Here is a 16,595-nt window from a genome sequence, read left to right on the forward strand (position 1 = left end):
TATGACAGAAAGTTAATTTAATTAATTAAATTCATAAAGTGTAACTCCTATATTATATAGATTCATTACACACAGAGTGATGTATTTCCAGCATTTTTTTCTTTTAATGTTGATGATTATGGTAACAGTTAATGAAGACCCAAAATTTAGTGTCTCAGAAAATTAGATTATTATATAAGCCCAATTTCAAAACCGAAATGTTGGCCTACTGAAAAGTATGTACAGTATATGCCCTCAATACTTTTGCATGAGTTACTGCATCAATGCGGCGTGGCATGGAGGTGATATGGAAGTCCAGGTTGCTTTGATAGTGGCCTTCAGCTCGTCTGCATTGCTGGGTCTGGTGTCTCTCATCTTCCTCACGACAATACCCCATAGATTCTCTATAGAGTTTAGTTTAGGCAAGTTTGCTGGCCAATCAAGCACAGTGATACTGTGGTTATTACACAAGGTATTGGTACTTTTGGCAGTGTGGGCAGGTGCCAAGCCCTGATGGAAAAATTACATCAGCATCTCCATAAAGCTTGTCAGAAGAGGGAAGCATGAAGTGCTCTAAAATTTCCAGGTAGATGGCGTTTTTTGTTGTTTTTTAATATACCAGTTAGGGTTGTCACGATACCAGAATTTGGATTTCGATATCGATACTTTGTGTAGTATTGAGATTTCGATACCAAAACGATACTCTGCCAACAGTAATAAAAAAAATAATAAGTTCTTCCATTTTCTGATGTGAGGCGTGAGGTGTGATGATGATGAATTTTGAATCTCCATGTGCCTCAGATTAATAGTAATTACATAATGGGGTTAATTACTATTAATGTGAGGCACATGGAGGTTAAATTCATCATCACACCTCGTGCCCCACAATAAGTGATAGAAAGCAGTTTTTATTGAATTTTTTTAGTGTACACATCATAAATGACGCAAAAAAATTGTTGTGCCTTTATTACGGGCGCGCCAATAAAGAATATGTATATATTTTATGTATTGAGACTTATTTTAAGGTTTATTGTAAAAAAAAAAAGGTGTATGTGTATTTTTTTAAAATTTTATATTACTTTGTTTTTACTGTCTTTTTAAACTTTAATGTACTGGTATATATCTATATGCCAGTACATTATCCTGTGTACGGATATTACACAGGCAGTTGTTAGGACATACCTAAGTATGCCCTAACAATAGGAAATATGGTAGGACAGCCCTGAGGTCCTTCAATGGACCCTGGACTGTCTGCTCATATATGGTATGGTCCTCGATCGCATCACAGGAATCTCCACTTCTCATTTTCCTCTGAATGCTGCGGTCAGCTTTGATCGCAGCATTCAGGGGAATAGCGGCGGAGATGAGAGGTTTCCCTGATCTCCGCCATTATAGAGCGGGGCTGTGGCTGTGTAATACAGCCATTGCACCGCTCCTGACAATAAGTGCGCGCGGTCAGCCTGGGGTGATGCGGCCGGCGCTGCACTAAAAGCTGCATCAACTCATTCGGACCCCGCGCACTTGTCAGTACTCAGGAGCGGGGCAATGGCTGTATTACATAGCCGCAGCCCCACTCTCATACATTCATGTGTTACTATACTTAGCTGTGCGGTCGCACAGCAAGTATCGCAATACATGAAATAACAGTATCGAACCGTTCGGGGATGCACAGTATCGAAACAGTATCGAAGCTTTGATGCATCGTGCATCCCTAATACCAGTGCCTAAGTACAAATACATTTACGTTTTGTTTTTTAAGACAGGCCAGAAAATTTGTAGGCACTGACAAGTTAGGCGAGGACCTAGGTAAGTACACTTTAAAAAAGAGGTAAGTGTAAAACCCCATTCACATGCTGCAGAAATGTGCAAAATCGCTTTCCTCCAGAAGGAAGAACATGCTCTCACTCTAATGTCCCCTATGCTGCAAAAAAAAAGAAAAAAAATCTTTGAAGCTTTGAGGGCATGTTTTCAATGAACCACCCTGGTGCTTGTATAGGAGATTCTCCAACTGCTATTATTGGTGACCACAGATATTTTCCAAACAACATGCATAAGTAGTGTGATCACAGATACAGGAGGTCAATAATAGCTTATCAGGAGGGAGAGGTTTCAGGACAGGCAGACGGGGAGAATCTGACTGATTTTGATTAGAAAATTAGGCATGAACTGTATTTCATAGAACTAAAAAAAGCGTTGGGATAGATCAACCTAAGTATTCAGCAATTTTTACATAACAAAATACGTTCACCTCTTGGCTATATGCTGTGACTTCAATATTCCTCTTTTCAGGGTTGCCAGGACAGTGACTATTTTGCTTCTTAAATCTTTTTGATGTATCATGCTGTAGAGAATCCTTGTTTTAGAAACACAAAAAAAAAAAAAGATATCATGAATGTCAACTTTCAAAACATAACATAGGCTATTCCACTTATAACCAGTTCCTGCTAAGAAATCTTGGACCAGAGGACAAAGCAGATTGGTGCAGATTACTACAGTAATACAGTGATGCACCATGTGAAAATATGACTTGCTACCTTTTAACAACGTATGACATATGTGAACGAGTGGTGAAAATGATGTAATAAGTATGAATAGCCACAACTGCATGGAATACAAATAATAATGGCAAAAATCCATTTGGTGTCAAAGTAAAAGAAAAAAAAAAAAAGTGGTTATAAAAGGTTTTAAAAATAAACAAACCTCTATATAGCATGACATATATATATATATATATATATATATACACACACACACACACACACACTCACACATATATACATACACACACACATACATATACACATGTACATATATATATATATATACACACACATATATATATATATACATACACAGTGGAGGAAATAAGTATTTGATCCCTTGCTGATTTTGTAAGTTTGCCCACTGTCAAAGACATGAACAGTCTAGAATTTTTAGGCTAGGTTAATTTTACCAGTGAGAGATAGATTATATAAAAAAAAAAAAAGTAAATCACATTGTCAAAATTATATATATTTATTTGCATTGTGCACAGAGAAATAAGTATTTGATCCCCTACCAACCATTAAGAGTTCAGCCTCCTCCGGACCAGTTACACGCTCCAAATCAACTTGGTGCCTGCATTAAAGACAGCTGTCTTAAATGGTCACCTGTATAAAAGACTCCTGTCCACAGACTCAATTAATCAGTCTGACTCTAACCTCTACAACATGGGCAAGACCAAAGAGCTTTCTAAGGATGTCAGGGACAAGATCATAGACCTGCACAAGGCTGGAATGGGCTACAAAACCATAAGTAAGACGTTGGGTGAGAAGGAGACAACTGTTGGTGCAATAGTAAGAAAATGGAAGACATACAAAATGACTGTCAAACGACATCGATCTGGGGCTCCATGCAAAATCTCACCTCGTGGGGTATCCTTGATCCTGAGGAAGGTGAGAGCTCAGCCGAAAACTACACGGGGGGAACTTGTTAATGATCTCAAGGCAGCTGGGACCACAGTCACCAAGAAAACCATTGGTAACGCATTACGCCGTAATGGATTAAAATCCTGCAGTGCCCGCAAGGTCCCCCTGCTCAAGAAGGCACATGTACAGGCCCGTCTGAAGTTTGCAAATGAACATCTGGATGATTCTGAGAGTGATTGGGAGAAGGTGCTGTGGTCAGATGAGACTAAAATTGAGCTCTTTGGCATTAACTCAACTCGCCGTTTTTGGAGGAAGAGAAATGCTGCCTATGATCCAAAGAACACCGTCCCCACTGTCAAGCATGGAGGTGGAAACATTATGTTTTGGGGGTGTTTCTCTGCTAAGGGCACAGGACTACTTCACCGCATCAATGGGAGAATGAATGGAGCCATGTACCGTCAAATCCTGAGTGACAACCTCCTTCCCTCCACCAGGACATTAAAAATGGCTCGTGGCTGGGTCTTCCAGCACGACAATTACCCGAAACATACAGCCAAGGCAACAAAGGAGTGGCTCAAAAAGAAGCACATTAAGGTCATGGAGTGGCCTAGCCAGTCTCCAGACCTTAATCCCATCGAAAACTTATGGAGGGAGCTGAAGATCCGAGTTGCCAAGCGACAGCCTCGAAATCTTAATGATTTACAGATGATCTGCAAAGAGGAGTGGGCCAAAATTCCATCTAACATGTGTGCAAACCTCATCATCAACTACTAAAAATGTCTGACTGCTGTGCTTGCCAACAAGGGTTTTGTCACCAAGTATTAAGTCTTGTTTGCCAAAGGGATCAAATACTTATTTCTCTGTGCACAATGCAAATAAATATATATAATTTTGACAATGTGATTTTTTTTATTTTTTTTTATATAATCTATCTCTCACTGGTAAAATTAACCTAGCCTAAAAATTCTAGACTGTTCATGTCTTTGACAGTGGGCAAACTTACAAAATCAGCAAGGGATCAAATACTTATTTCCTTCACTATGTATATATATATATATATATATATATATATATATATATATATACATACTCTGTAAAACCAACACAGAAATGGACTAAAATAGTAAAGTGATTTTAAATACATACAGAGATTGTTAAAAAGGTAAGAAGCACACACATGGATATGTTCGTATCTAAATTTATAAATCCAAGTCGATCCTGGTGGTCCATTAGGGGCTATCTACTTTGACATTAATAGTATAATCATTATTTAAAATGTCCTTAAGGAGGATCCTATCGCCTAGCTAATCTGATAGGATCTGTCACACTAATAATGCTAGTGAAAATTGTGTCCTAAAACTTTTATTATTTTAAAAGTTATGGGCTTTTTTCTAAATATGTAAATGAGCCTTTATTAGTCAACTGGGATGTAACAGCAGCGATTCTCCTGAGGTGGAGCTACCTCACAGTCTCTGACGCAGTCCTATCAGCATCAAGCTGCTTCACACAGAGTGAGAGACTGAGGCTGGAGGGAAGGGGGATCACTTCAAACAGCCATATCTCGGGTTGTGGACCATGTAGAACAGCGGTTCTGATGTCATATGAAAGACGAGATTCTGACACTATGAGCACAGTTCTAGCTGTGACACATCCGGAGATATCGCCAATTGAAAACACAGTCGGGTATGGAAGCTGTATACTATATGATCACAATGTGTTGCTGGGCTGGCAACGGGGAGAAGCTGTATGCTGATTGGACAGCGCCATAAACAAAACATTACACCGCCCAGAGTGAAAAGAAACAATCACCTCCTATTTGGCTATTAGAGCCACATTTACATATTTAGAAAAATGCTTCTGACTTTTAAAATAATAAACGTTTTCTAAAACAAATCACACTGTGGTTATCAGCAGCAAAGCTCCTATTAGATTAGTTAGCAGATAGGGAATTAATAAACTGGTGACAGATTCTCTTTAAAAACATATTTAAAACTATTCAGCTCCCCCAAACATCCTGTGTAGGTTAAAAAATATTCTACATATTAAGGCCTTATTTACACGAGCGTATTTCACGTCCGTGAAACGCACATGAAAATCACGCACGTCACACGAACCTATGCAAGTCAATGGGGCCATTCAGACATTCCGTGTTTTTCACGCAGCGCGTCCGCTGCGTGAATCTCACTGCATGTCCTATACTTGAGCGTTTTTAGCGCATCACGCATCCATTGAAGTCAATGGGTGCGTGAAAATAACGGACAGCACACGGACGCACCTCCGTGTGCTGTGCGTGATTCGCGCAACAGTTGCTCAAGAAATGATGGGAAAAAGAAAACCACCTCCTTAATTTCATTTTGTAAACCTCAAAACCGCGTGACATAAGGATGCCATACGCGCGAAAATAACGCAGCCGCGCAGCAAACACTGATGACACACGGAACTGCAACACGCACTGTTTTTTCAACTAATGCACCCCGACTCATTCATTTCAATGGGGCCATGCACACTTCCGTTGTTTTAACAGAACCGTGTGGTCGTTCCGTCAAAAGTAGTGCAGGTCCTACTCCTGTCCGTTTTTTGTTTTTTTTCAAATATATTTTTATTCAAAACCAGAACAGTTACAAGTATGCAATGTGTATCACACATACAATAATACGTACATCAAATAACAATGTGTTCCAGCTTCAAAATTATTTTCCATTTTACTTGTCATCATTAAGTTACAAAGCAATTAATAAGACAAAACAAAGCCAACAATTCCCTTCCCTCCTCCCAACTCTCCCCCATCTCGGTGAACATTTTCTTAACTAGCCACCAGCATGCCTAGCGTGCCCTGGATACTCTGTGAACTATACCATGATGTGTGTCGAAATGTGCGCATGAACACCCCTATCTCTGCTGTGGGATAATGTTGCTCGATGAATGTACGCCAAGTTTTAAAAAATTGTTCTGTAGACCTTTCTTTGTGTCTTTCTAGGTCCGTTTTATCATATCCCAATAAAGTCTTGAGAGTAGTCACGACCTCCGCAATTTCCGGGACCGATGCCTGTAACCAGTGACGCAAGATGCACTTCTTGATAGCCAATAATGCCATATGTACTCCTTTCCGGGCCACTATAGGTGGTCCCTCCCCCCCTGGATCCAAAGGGATATAGTGAAACAACACTGCCTGTGGGTTTGCGTGCACCTCTTCCCCCCAGGTGTCTTTAATAAATTGTAGAGCCCGATCCCAAAACGTGCGAATTTGTGGGCACAACCACATCCCATGAAGTAAATTAGCTTTGTGTAAGTCGCATTTAGGACAACTACGCAGATAGTGTGCTGGAGCGTCCCTATAGGATAAATTAAAGGCGTATGTCGCTCTGTGCATAAGCCGGAAGTGCATCTCACGCCACTGTTCATTTACCATGACCTTCCTCACCTTCTCCCATCCCTCTCGAATTTTGCTGGAGATTTCTGGATCCTCCAGCTCCACCTCCCACGTTCTAAAGCAGGAAGTACTAAAGGAATCAAGATGAGCATTCCGAAGTTTACCATATAAACTTGCAAGACTTCTCCCCGTACCACCCTGCGGCACCATCCCATCAAATGCTCCCCGTATCTCCACTCCATCTATATTGCGGACTTTGGTTTTACATAACCCTGTTACTTGAGCATATTGCAAATACTGATTTCCCCTCAAATTATATTTGCTAGAGACCTCCTGCCACGTAAGCCATCTCCCCTCCTCAACATTCATGAGTTGGCCCAGGACATTGATCCCTTCATCTCTCCACTGCGAAAACAATTTATTCTGACTCCCCTGTGGGAACATAGGGTTATCCCACAACGGCCAGAATTTAGAAAGACCATACGGAAGACCAAAAAGCTTCCGCACCGCCTTCCAGGCACCGATTGTATCTTTCAGCAACAGACTTAAGGCAAGTCTGTTGCTGAAAGATACAATCGGTGCCTGGAAGGCGGTGCGGAAGCTTTTTGGTCTTCCGTATGGTCTTTCTAAATTCTGGCCGTTGTGGGATAACCCTATGTTCCCACAGGGGAGTCAGAATAAACATTATTAGGCAGTTGAGCATATGGCAGATGTAGCAGGGCCTGCAGCGGAACCGATCCCGCCAAATCCTGCTCCAGCTGAACATTGGAGTACATATTAGTGTTATGTATCCAATCCCCTATATGCCTGCAGATGGCCGCTAAATTGTAATATCGTATAAGTGGCAGCTGAATACCTCCATCCACTTTGGGCAGAGCCAATTTTTTATATGCAATCCTAGGTCTCTTCCTTTGCCACAAGAATTGTAAAAATGCTGTCTGTAATTTCTGGTTATCTAGGTGCTTGATCAATATGGGTATGGTTTGCATTGGATATAGCAGTCGAGCAAAGCTTATCATTTTTAAAAGAGCAGCTCTCCCAAACAACGACAATGGCGATGACGCCCATCGATTTAGTTCCTTATGAATTTTTTCAAACAAGGGTGAATAATTTAGCTTATAGAGGGAAGAGGGAAATTTGCCTATTTTAATCCCCAGGTATGTGATATAAGATCTGGCTATTTCCACCGTGCCCTGCAAGGGTGGTCTTGCCCCTGATTCCTTCAAGTAAAGTAATTGACTCTTTTGCGCATTGACTTTATAGCCTGAGAATGACCCAAAGTATTTTAGCTTCTCCAGCACCCCCCCCAAATGATCCCCAGGCGATTTCAGAAACAACAGAAGATCGTCAGCAAAGCATGTTAGTTTGATCTCCTGGCTGCCAACCATAATCCTTTCAAAATCCCTGGAGGACAAAAGATGTCTCGCTAGCGGTTCCAAGGCCAAGTCGAACAGCAACGGAGACAGGGGGAATCCCTGCCTTGTTCCCTTCTGTAAATGTATCGGTGCTGACAGAAAACCTGCAGTGAACACCCTAGCTAGAGGTTCTGAATATAACGCTTCCAGGTAGTTCCTAAACAATCCTTGTATCCCAAATCTATCTAGAACTAACCTCAGCCAATCCCAGTGTACATTATCGAAGGCCTTTTCGGCATCTAACGTTAAAAGTGCTGGCGAATCATGTCCCTCCATATTAGAAGTCCTCATTGCGTCTTGTACCGCCAAAACCGTGCGTATGTTTTTGACCGCCGACCTCCCCTTGACAAACCCCACCTGGTGTGGCCCAATCAAATTAGGGAGAAACATAGCCAACCTGTCTGCCAGTATCTTCGACAATATTTTAACATCCTGATTCCTTGTACAAGACTTTGATATAAGATACATTGCCCGATTTCAAGAATTCCTTATTTAACAGCATATGATTATACACTGGCAATAAAATGGGCGTGACTTCCTCCCTCATAAATTTGTAAAAATCGCTAGAAAATCCATCTGGCCCTGGCGCTTTGTTATTCGTCAATGATTTAATGGTCGATATGATCTCTTGTTCCGTGATCAATGCATTTAATGCTTCTCTATCAGAGTCCGAGAGAGATGGTAACGTTAAGGAGTCCAGAAACTCCCTCCCCTCAGTCCTCTCCGAAATGTCCTGTGCATATAGCGCAGTGTAATAATCTCCCAGTATATCATTGACGACCTTTGGATCTTTCTGTACTTCCCCATTCCCATCTCTCAACCCCCCTATGTGAGTCGGGCGAAATTGTCCTTTCGCCATTTTGGCCAGCAGGGAGCCTGATTTGTTCCCATATCTGAAAAAATGTGCAGTTGTTTGCTCCCTCTGGAACCTTTCTTTTTTATCCAGCCACCTTTCAAACTCTGCCTTAGCCGTGAGCCAGTCCCCCCTAAGCGCTAGTGTCGAGTTTGCCAAGTACGCTGTGTATTTCATGCGAAGATTTCTACTAGACTCGTTGTAATGCTTGTTGGTTTTTCGTTTAAGCGACGCCACATAGGAAATGATCCTCCCCCTCAGCACTGCCTTGGCTGTGTCCCAAAACAAGTGGCTGTTTTCTCTATGAGCTTGATTTTCCTGACTATATTCCCCTAACCACCCCTTCAAGCATGATTGAAAGGATTCATCAGTTGCCAGAAACGACGGAAATTTCCACAATATATCCGACCCCCTTTTAAATGTATCTGCCAAGATCAGAGAAACCGGTGAATGGTCCGAAATCACCAAGTCCTCTATTCGAGCACTAAGGATCCTAGAGAGGAGCACCGGAGAAGCCATAAAATAGTCTATACGCGACCATGCGGTATGCGCATGAGAAAAATGAGTGAATTCTCTACCTAATGGAAATTGTGTTCTCCATACATCTACCATGCCCGTGGAAGACATTAATGGGGCCAAGACTTTATCATGTGTTCTTTCAACCAACACCCTACCATCTCCCCTTCTCCTGTCCTCTGTTGTGCATAAGACTGAGTTAAGGTCCCCTCCCAGCAGAATCTGAGGTTCTTTATCCGCTAAAAGTTTTCCTTCCAGAAATTTTAAAAAAACCCGATTGTTGTCATTTGGTGCATATATACAGTACAAACTCACTCTCCCCATGGCACCCTCTAAGATCACATGCAAATATCTACCCCCCTCATCCCGCTCAGAAGTAATCACAGAACATTCAATTCTTTTGTGTATGAGAAGTAAGACGCCCGCCTTGCCATTAACTGCTGGAGAACCCATTACCGTGCCCACCCATAATTTGCTCATTCTCTGGAAATCACGTTCCAATAAATGGGTTTCCTGTAAAATCGCTATATCCGCTTTCAGCTTTTTCAGGTGGCGAAGAACCATCATGCGTTTATGTGGGGACTGCAGTCCCTTCACATTCCATGTTATTACCTTAGGCATCTCACAGTAATGGCAAAGCAAACCTCATCCACCGAGACAGTTTCCCCCCTTCCTTCCCCCTCCCTAAACATAAAACAAAATTGAAACCCCAACAACAGATCATTATTAATTTCAGACTTCTCTTTTTTCGCACATTTTAGCGTGGAATCTCTGTACATTCCACCACTAGATACCCCTTGGTATACCATGAACTCCCTGTATACCCGGAAAGTATCAACAGCACCTTACACTCCCACCCGACTCCTTGCAAAAATTTCCTCAAGCCTCACTTCAGCTGGGCCCTCCCCTACCATTAACATCAGTAAACCTCAACCTCCGATGCACCGATAGGTATAACAATTCTGTCTCAAACAATGTGAAACTTAAAATAACATGAGTCTTCTTCCATCACCGCCTGGGCAGCTCCCTTCAATCCGGGGAAGAAGAGGTGAGACCCCTCCTGATACTCCTGTTTCTGGAACGTCCCCTGCGAGGCAATCCGTCCCTGTGTGACTGGCTATCACCATTGTTGTCTTTGGACAAGCTTTCCACAAATTTAGCCGCCTCCCCTGGAGAAGAAAACGATTCCACCCCACCACCGGGTTCGAAGATCCTGAGAATGGCGGGAAACATCAAAGAGAACCGAATGCGTTTCTGGACCAGTAGAGAGCACACCGTGCTAAAAGCCCGCCGCTTACGTGTAACCTCAGCCGAGTAATCTCCAAACATTACGATTCTGCTGCCTCGCACTCTCACTTGTGCCGATGACCTTCGGTAGGCCTGTAACACATTCGTTTTATCCACATAGTCCAGGTACTTCACAATGACTGGTCGCGGTCGTGCTGGGGCGCCATCTTGGGTCACACTTCGCATCGGTCCCACTCTATGAGCTCTCTCCGCTCTCAGCGGGGCTGGCAATCCCAGCGCCTGAGGCAACTCCACCGCACACAACTTTAGCAGCTGTCCTGCTGGTATAGACTCTGGGAGCCCAATAATACGTAAATTGCTCCTCCTCGAGCGATTCTCCAGGTCATCCACTTTATCAACCAGCTGTAGATTGCAAGCTATCACCTTCTTCACCTCCTCCTGTGTTCCCGCTAGCTCATCCTCCAATAAACTGAACCGTTGTTCCAAATCGTTAATTCTTTCCGCCTGAGCTGAAACATCCGACTGAATTTGGTGCAATAATTTCGACACCGTCGCCTCCAGAGAAGCTGTAATATCTGGGGCTATAAGTTTCGCTACTTCCCTGGCCAAGACTCGACATGAAATGTCCATATTGTGAAACATAGTCTCAGGCTCACCTTCTTCCCCTTCTGGCTGCACCAGAGGAGGTTGTGACGCCGAGCGCGAGCTCGTACTCCTCGTGTTCCTGGCCGGCTCAGGCGCCATTTTCCCCAGCGGCAGCATGTCGTCAGTCTGCAGGGCCTGTGATTTTAATCCTGGGGTCCCGGTTTTCACCAGATATCTCTCCATACGCCGGAGAGAAGCCTGTACGTAGGGTTGTCAGCCAGCAGCCTCAGGTCAGATAAAGCCTCGGGACCCCGGTTTTTGAGTCGGGTTAACGGAGCTCTCCTTACTCGCGTCTACTCATGTGCGCGCCGGAACCGGAAGTCCTCCTGTCCGTTTTTGACGGAACAGTCTCGGCCTTTTCATTAAATTTGGCCTGTGAAACAACGGACTGCACGCGGAAGCCATCCGTGTGTTGCCCGTGTTTAATGGAACCGTCATTAACGGCTGTACAATGGCCAACGGAAGTATGCATGAGGCCTAAGGAGTCAAACTTCTACTTTTATTTACTTGTGCACAATGTCGCTGTAGTGACCAATATGTATCAACAAAATATTTTCAAGTGGTCTAATGTGAATGGAAAGCTCAGAATGACTTTTGCTAAAGATGAATTATCTTGTTAGAAACCATAGGCAGCTAAAGAAATGCAACTTTCCTCAAACTTATGACTTTTCAACTAAATCTTCAGAAACCGCACCTAAAGGCTAACTGTATCCAACTGTATAATTTTATTCTATAACTTTCTTATAAATTCTGAAACCAATTTAAGACAGGTCTAGCTAACATTTACATAGTTAGTGAGGTTGAAAAGAAAGACAAAAGTCCATCCAAACCAACTTACTATCCTACAATGTTGACCCAGAGAAAGGTAAAATAAAGCCCCTTTGTAGTAGTAAGTAATAGTCATCACGTAAGGCCCTGTTCCCACAGCGTTTTGTTTTTTTTGTTGTTGCTGATTTTGACACAGAAACCACATCAAATCAGTGCCAAACATCATCCTGAATCTCTCAGAATGGATTTCAATGGGAGGTAGAAGCATCTCCCCCCACCCCAGATTTTTGTTCTTTCGCTGGGAATATAAGCGGCATTCCAGTATTGCCATATTCATATCAACCCATAGAATAAATGGAACATGACGTACCGCACGATGAATGCCGTAAAAATGAAATCCCAAAATTAATGGCGGAATTGCCGTTTTTTGCCCATTGAACCCCATAAAGAATTTTTTTTTCAGTTTCCCAGTACATTAAATGGTGCCATAAAAAAACATCAAAACCATCCTGCAAAAAACAAAACAAAGAAAAAAAACAACCCCTCATACGGCTATGTTGACAGAAAAACAAAAAAGTTATGGCTTTAGGAAGGCGGGAAGGAAGAAACAAAAATGAAAAAAACTAAATTGGCTGCGGAGGGAAGGGGTTAAGCAATCGTATGCACAAGCTGTAATATAACATCTTCCAAAAAGACATCAAGAACCTTGTGGAAACCTTAACTACAACCTGTGACAGAGTGTATCTTAGGGCTCCTTTTACACTGGAAAATTTTGGGTGTAACAATGAGAGCCGATCAGTGAAACCGCTCGTTGATCGGCGCTCGTTTGCTCTGTTCACAAGGTGCTATGTATGGGGACGAGCACTCGTTACTCAGATCGTTCGTCCCCATGCATTACCATCATGTCGGCAGCTAATTTTGTGCTGCATAAACGAGTGTTTGCACAGGGCAATGATCAGGAACGAGCGTTCATATGAACGTTTGTTTGCCCGATCATTGGCCTGTGTAAAAGGGCATTTATTCTCACTGTTTTTATAGTATAACAAAATGTTATTTCATGTTAGTGCTCATTCACACAAGCGTGAATCTCATCCATGTGCTGCACATGGAAACTACGCACAGCACATGTAGTCCACTCATTGCAAGTCCTATATTGGTGCGTTTTCGCTTTGCGAGTGCGTGAAAAACGCATGCCACTCGCAAAGTACACTGATGCATAACACAACACACGGACCAGACTTACGTGCGTGAATCGGACATGCGCGTGTGATTGTAGTCTTAATGTAGTGGATGCCGTCTTGTTATATTTACAGACTACAGGGTATAAATAGATCATTAGATAGTTATATTTGATACAATTTCTAAACGTTTGGGAATAGAATATTTTTATTGTGAGATTTTACATTCTGTGGATCAGAACTTGAATTTTAGATTATACGATATTTATGTGCCATTTCTCAGTACAAAACAAATTTTGAATTCATATATTTTTTCTTTTGAGAAAAAATTTTTTTTTTTTTTTTTACACCAATCAAAATTATTTTAATTTAATAAAAAAAATGTGTTTGCATGTTTCTTTTAATTGTCAAAGGGTGTTTTCAATTTCAAAGTACACAGACCGATTTACCCTATAACAACGGGCAATATGGCCAGTTTTTCCTGTAACGTGCTCTGGGGGGGGGGGGCACAGCTTCTGTCTCTGTCGTTGCAAATTGTGATTAGCATTTATCTTTAAAGCAGAAACTTATATTGTGATCACTATGACCTAGGTGCTCTCAACCTATACATTTCATGTTTAACCCCTTAAGGACGCAGCCTAGTTTTTCAAATCTGACATATTTCACTTTGTGTGGTAATAACGTCGGAATGCTTACACCTATCCAAGCGATTCTGAGACTGTTTTCTCGTGAGACATTGGGCTTTATGTTAGTGGTGAAATTTGGACGACATATTCAGCGTTTATTGGTGAAAATTTGCAAAATTTAGAGAAAATTTATAAAAAATAGCATTTTTCAGAATTTAAATGCATCTGCTTGTAAAACAGACGGTTATACCACCCAAAATAGTTACTAGTTCACATTTCCCATATGTCTACTTTAGATTGGCATCGTTTTTTTGAACATTCTTTTATTTTTCAAGGATGTTACAAGGCTTAGAACATAAACAGCAATTTCTCATATTTTTAAGAAAATTTCAAAAGCCTTTTTTATAAGGTACCTGTTCGGTTCCAAAGTGGCTTTGAGGGGCCTATGTATTAGAAACCCCCATAAAACACCCCATTTTGAAAACTAGACCTCTCAAAGTATTCAAAACAGCATTTAGAAAGTTTATTTAACCCTTTAGGCATTTCACAGGAATTAAAGTAAAGTGGAGGTGAAATTTGCAAATTTCATTTTTCTGAATTTCAATTGTATTAATTTTTTTCTGTAACACAGAAGATTTTACCAGAGAAACACTACTAAATATGTATTGCCCAGATTCTGCAGTTTTTAGAAATGTCCCACATGTGTCTCTAGTGCGCTCGTGGACTAAAACACAAGCCCCAGAAGCAAAGAAGCACCTAGTGCATTTTGAGGCCTCTTTTTTATTAGAATATATTTTAGGCAGCATGCCAGGTTTGAAGAGGTGTTGAGGTGCCAAAACAGTAGGAATCCCCCAAAAGTTTCGGAAACTACAAAAGAATCCCCCATTTCGGAAACTACACCCCTCAAGGAATTAATTTATGGTTGTTGTTACCATTTTGACCCCACAGTTTTTACACGGCACGTATTTGAATCGGGCTGTGAACTTTAAAAAATGAAATTTTTTCCAATAAAATGTCATTTTTCATCAAAATTTCTTATTTTCACAGGGAATGAAATACCCCATTTTGTTGCCCAATTTCTTCTGAATGCAGCAATACCCCATTTGTGGCGATAAACGGCCGTTTGGGCCCATGGGAGGCCTCAGAAGGGAAGGAGCGCTTTGTGTTTTTAGGAGTGCAGATTTTGCTGGACTGGTTTTTGGGTGCCATGTCCCATTTGCAGAGCCCCAGAGGTATCAAAGCAATGGAAACCCACCAGAAGTGACCCCATTTTGGAAAGTACACCCTTAAAGGAATTCATTTATGGGTAATGTGACCATTTAGACCCCATAGTTTCTTCACATAACTTATTTGAATTGGGCTGGGAATTTAAAAAATAAAATAATAATTTCCAATATTATTTCGTTTTGGCTCAAAATTTCTTATTTTCACAGGAAATAAAATACTCCATTTTGTTGCCCGATTTCTCCTGAGTGCAGCAGTACCCCATTTGTGGTGATAAACTGCCGTTTGGGCCCATGGGAGGGCTAAGAAGGAAAGGAGCGCTATTTGTTCTTTGGAGTCTAGATTTTGCTGGATTAGTTTTCGGGTGCCATGTCGCATTTGCAGAGCCCCAGAGGTATCAAAGCAATGGAAACCCACTAGAAGTGACCCCATTTTGGAAACTACACCCCTCACGGAATTGATTTATGGTTGTTGTGACCATTTAGACAGCACAGTTTTTTCACAGCACGTATTTGAAATGGGCTGTGAAATTAAAAAAATTTCATTTTTTCCAATAAGATGTAATTTCTGATCAAAATGTCTTATTTTCACAGGAAACAAAATACCCCATTTTGTTGCCCAATTTGTCCTGAGTGCGGCAATACCCCATTTGTGGTGATAAACTGCCGTTTGGGCCCATGGGAGGGCTCAGAAGGAACGGACCACCATTTGGCCTACTGGGGATTTTCCTCATGCGAAGTCATGTATGCAGAAGCCCCAGTACCAGTACAGTCGAAACCCCCCGAGAAGTGACCCCGTTTTAAAACTACACCCTTAAGGCATTCATCTAGAGGTGTAGTGAGCATTTTGACCGGAGACATACACCCCATAAACTGTAATGTGTGTTCTCACGGGTATGGCAATACCCTACATGTGGCTGTTATCAGCTGCCTGGGCACACAGCAGGGCTCAGAAGGGATAGATGAGGGGGATAAGCTGTGCGGAGTGCATCAGGGTAAGTAAAACTGGCGTAGATTAAAAATCAAGGGATGTATGATACATTTTATAACACTCTTTCATACAGAGCCTTAGTTTTTCGGGACACGTGTCACATTGACATATTGTGTCCTTCCTTATCCCCCTCTTATAGCAGACTTTGCACCTCTTTTGACTTTTTCCCTTCTTGCCAGTTTGGGGAACTTCTCCTGGAAAGTGTTGCCCTGGTGCGATGCGTGTGGCCTCGCTTCCAGAAGTACTGGGAGCCCCCACCCCCGCTTCCTGGTCCCTAAAAATTGTTTCTTAATAACCACCTCTTGAAATTCCAGGAGAGTTCCCCTCTGGCCTGCCCATCGACGTAGCACGTACGCATTGTATAATGCCATCGGTA

At 41.9% G+C, this 16,595-nt stretch overlaps 1 protein-coding gene across 2 annotated transcripts in view; it reads right to left on the reverse strand.

The window, feature by feature from the left end:
• LOC142665278 (pleckstrin homology domain-containing family G member 3-like) overlaps positions 1–16,595 on the reverse strand; it is an 89,650-nt gene that overhangs the window by 13,498 nt on the left and 59,557 nt on the right. For both annotated transcript variants that reach the window (XM_075844925.1, XM_075844924.1), the window contains one exon: positions 2,228–2,332. In XM_075844925.1, the coding sequence (XP_075701040.1) occupies positions 2,228–2,332 (105 nt within the window). The remainder of the gene's footprint in view (positions 1–2,227; positions 2,333–16,595) is intronic.

This window comes from Rhinoderma darwinii, chromosome 12 (genome assembly GCF_050947455.1).
Source record: "Rhinoderma darwinii isolate aRhiDar2 chromosome 12, aRhiDar2.hap1, whole genome shotgun sequence".
NCBI classification, from domain to species: Eukaryota; Metazoa; Chordata; class Amphibia; order Anura; family Rhinodermatidae; genus Rhinoderma; species Rhinoderma darwinii.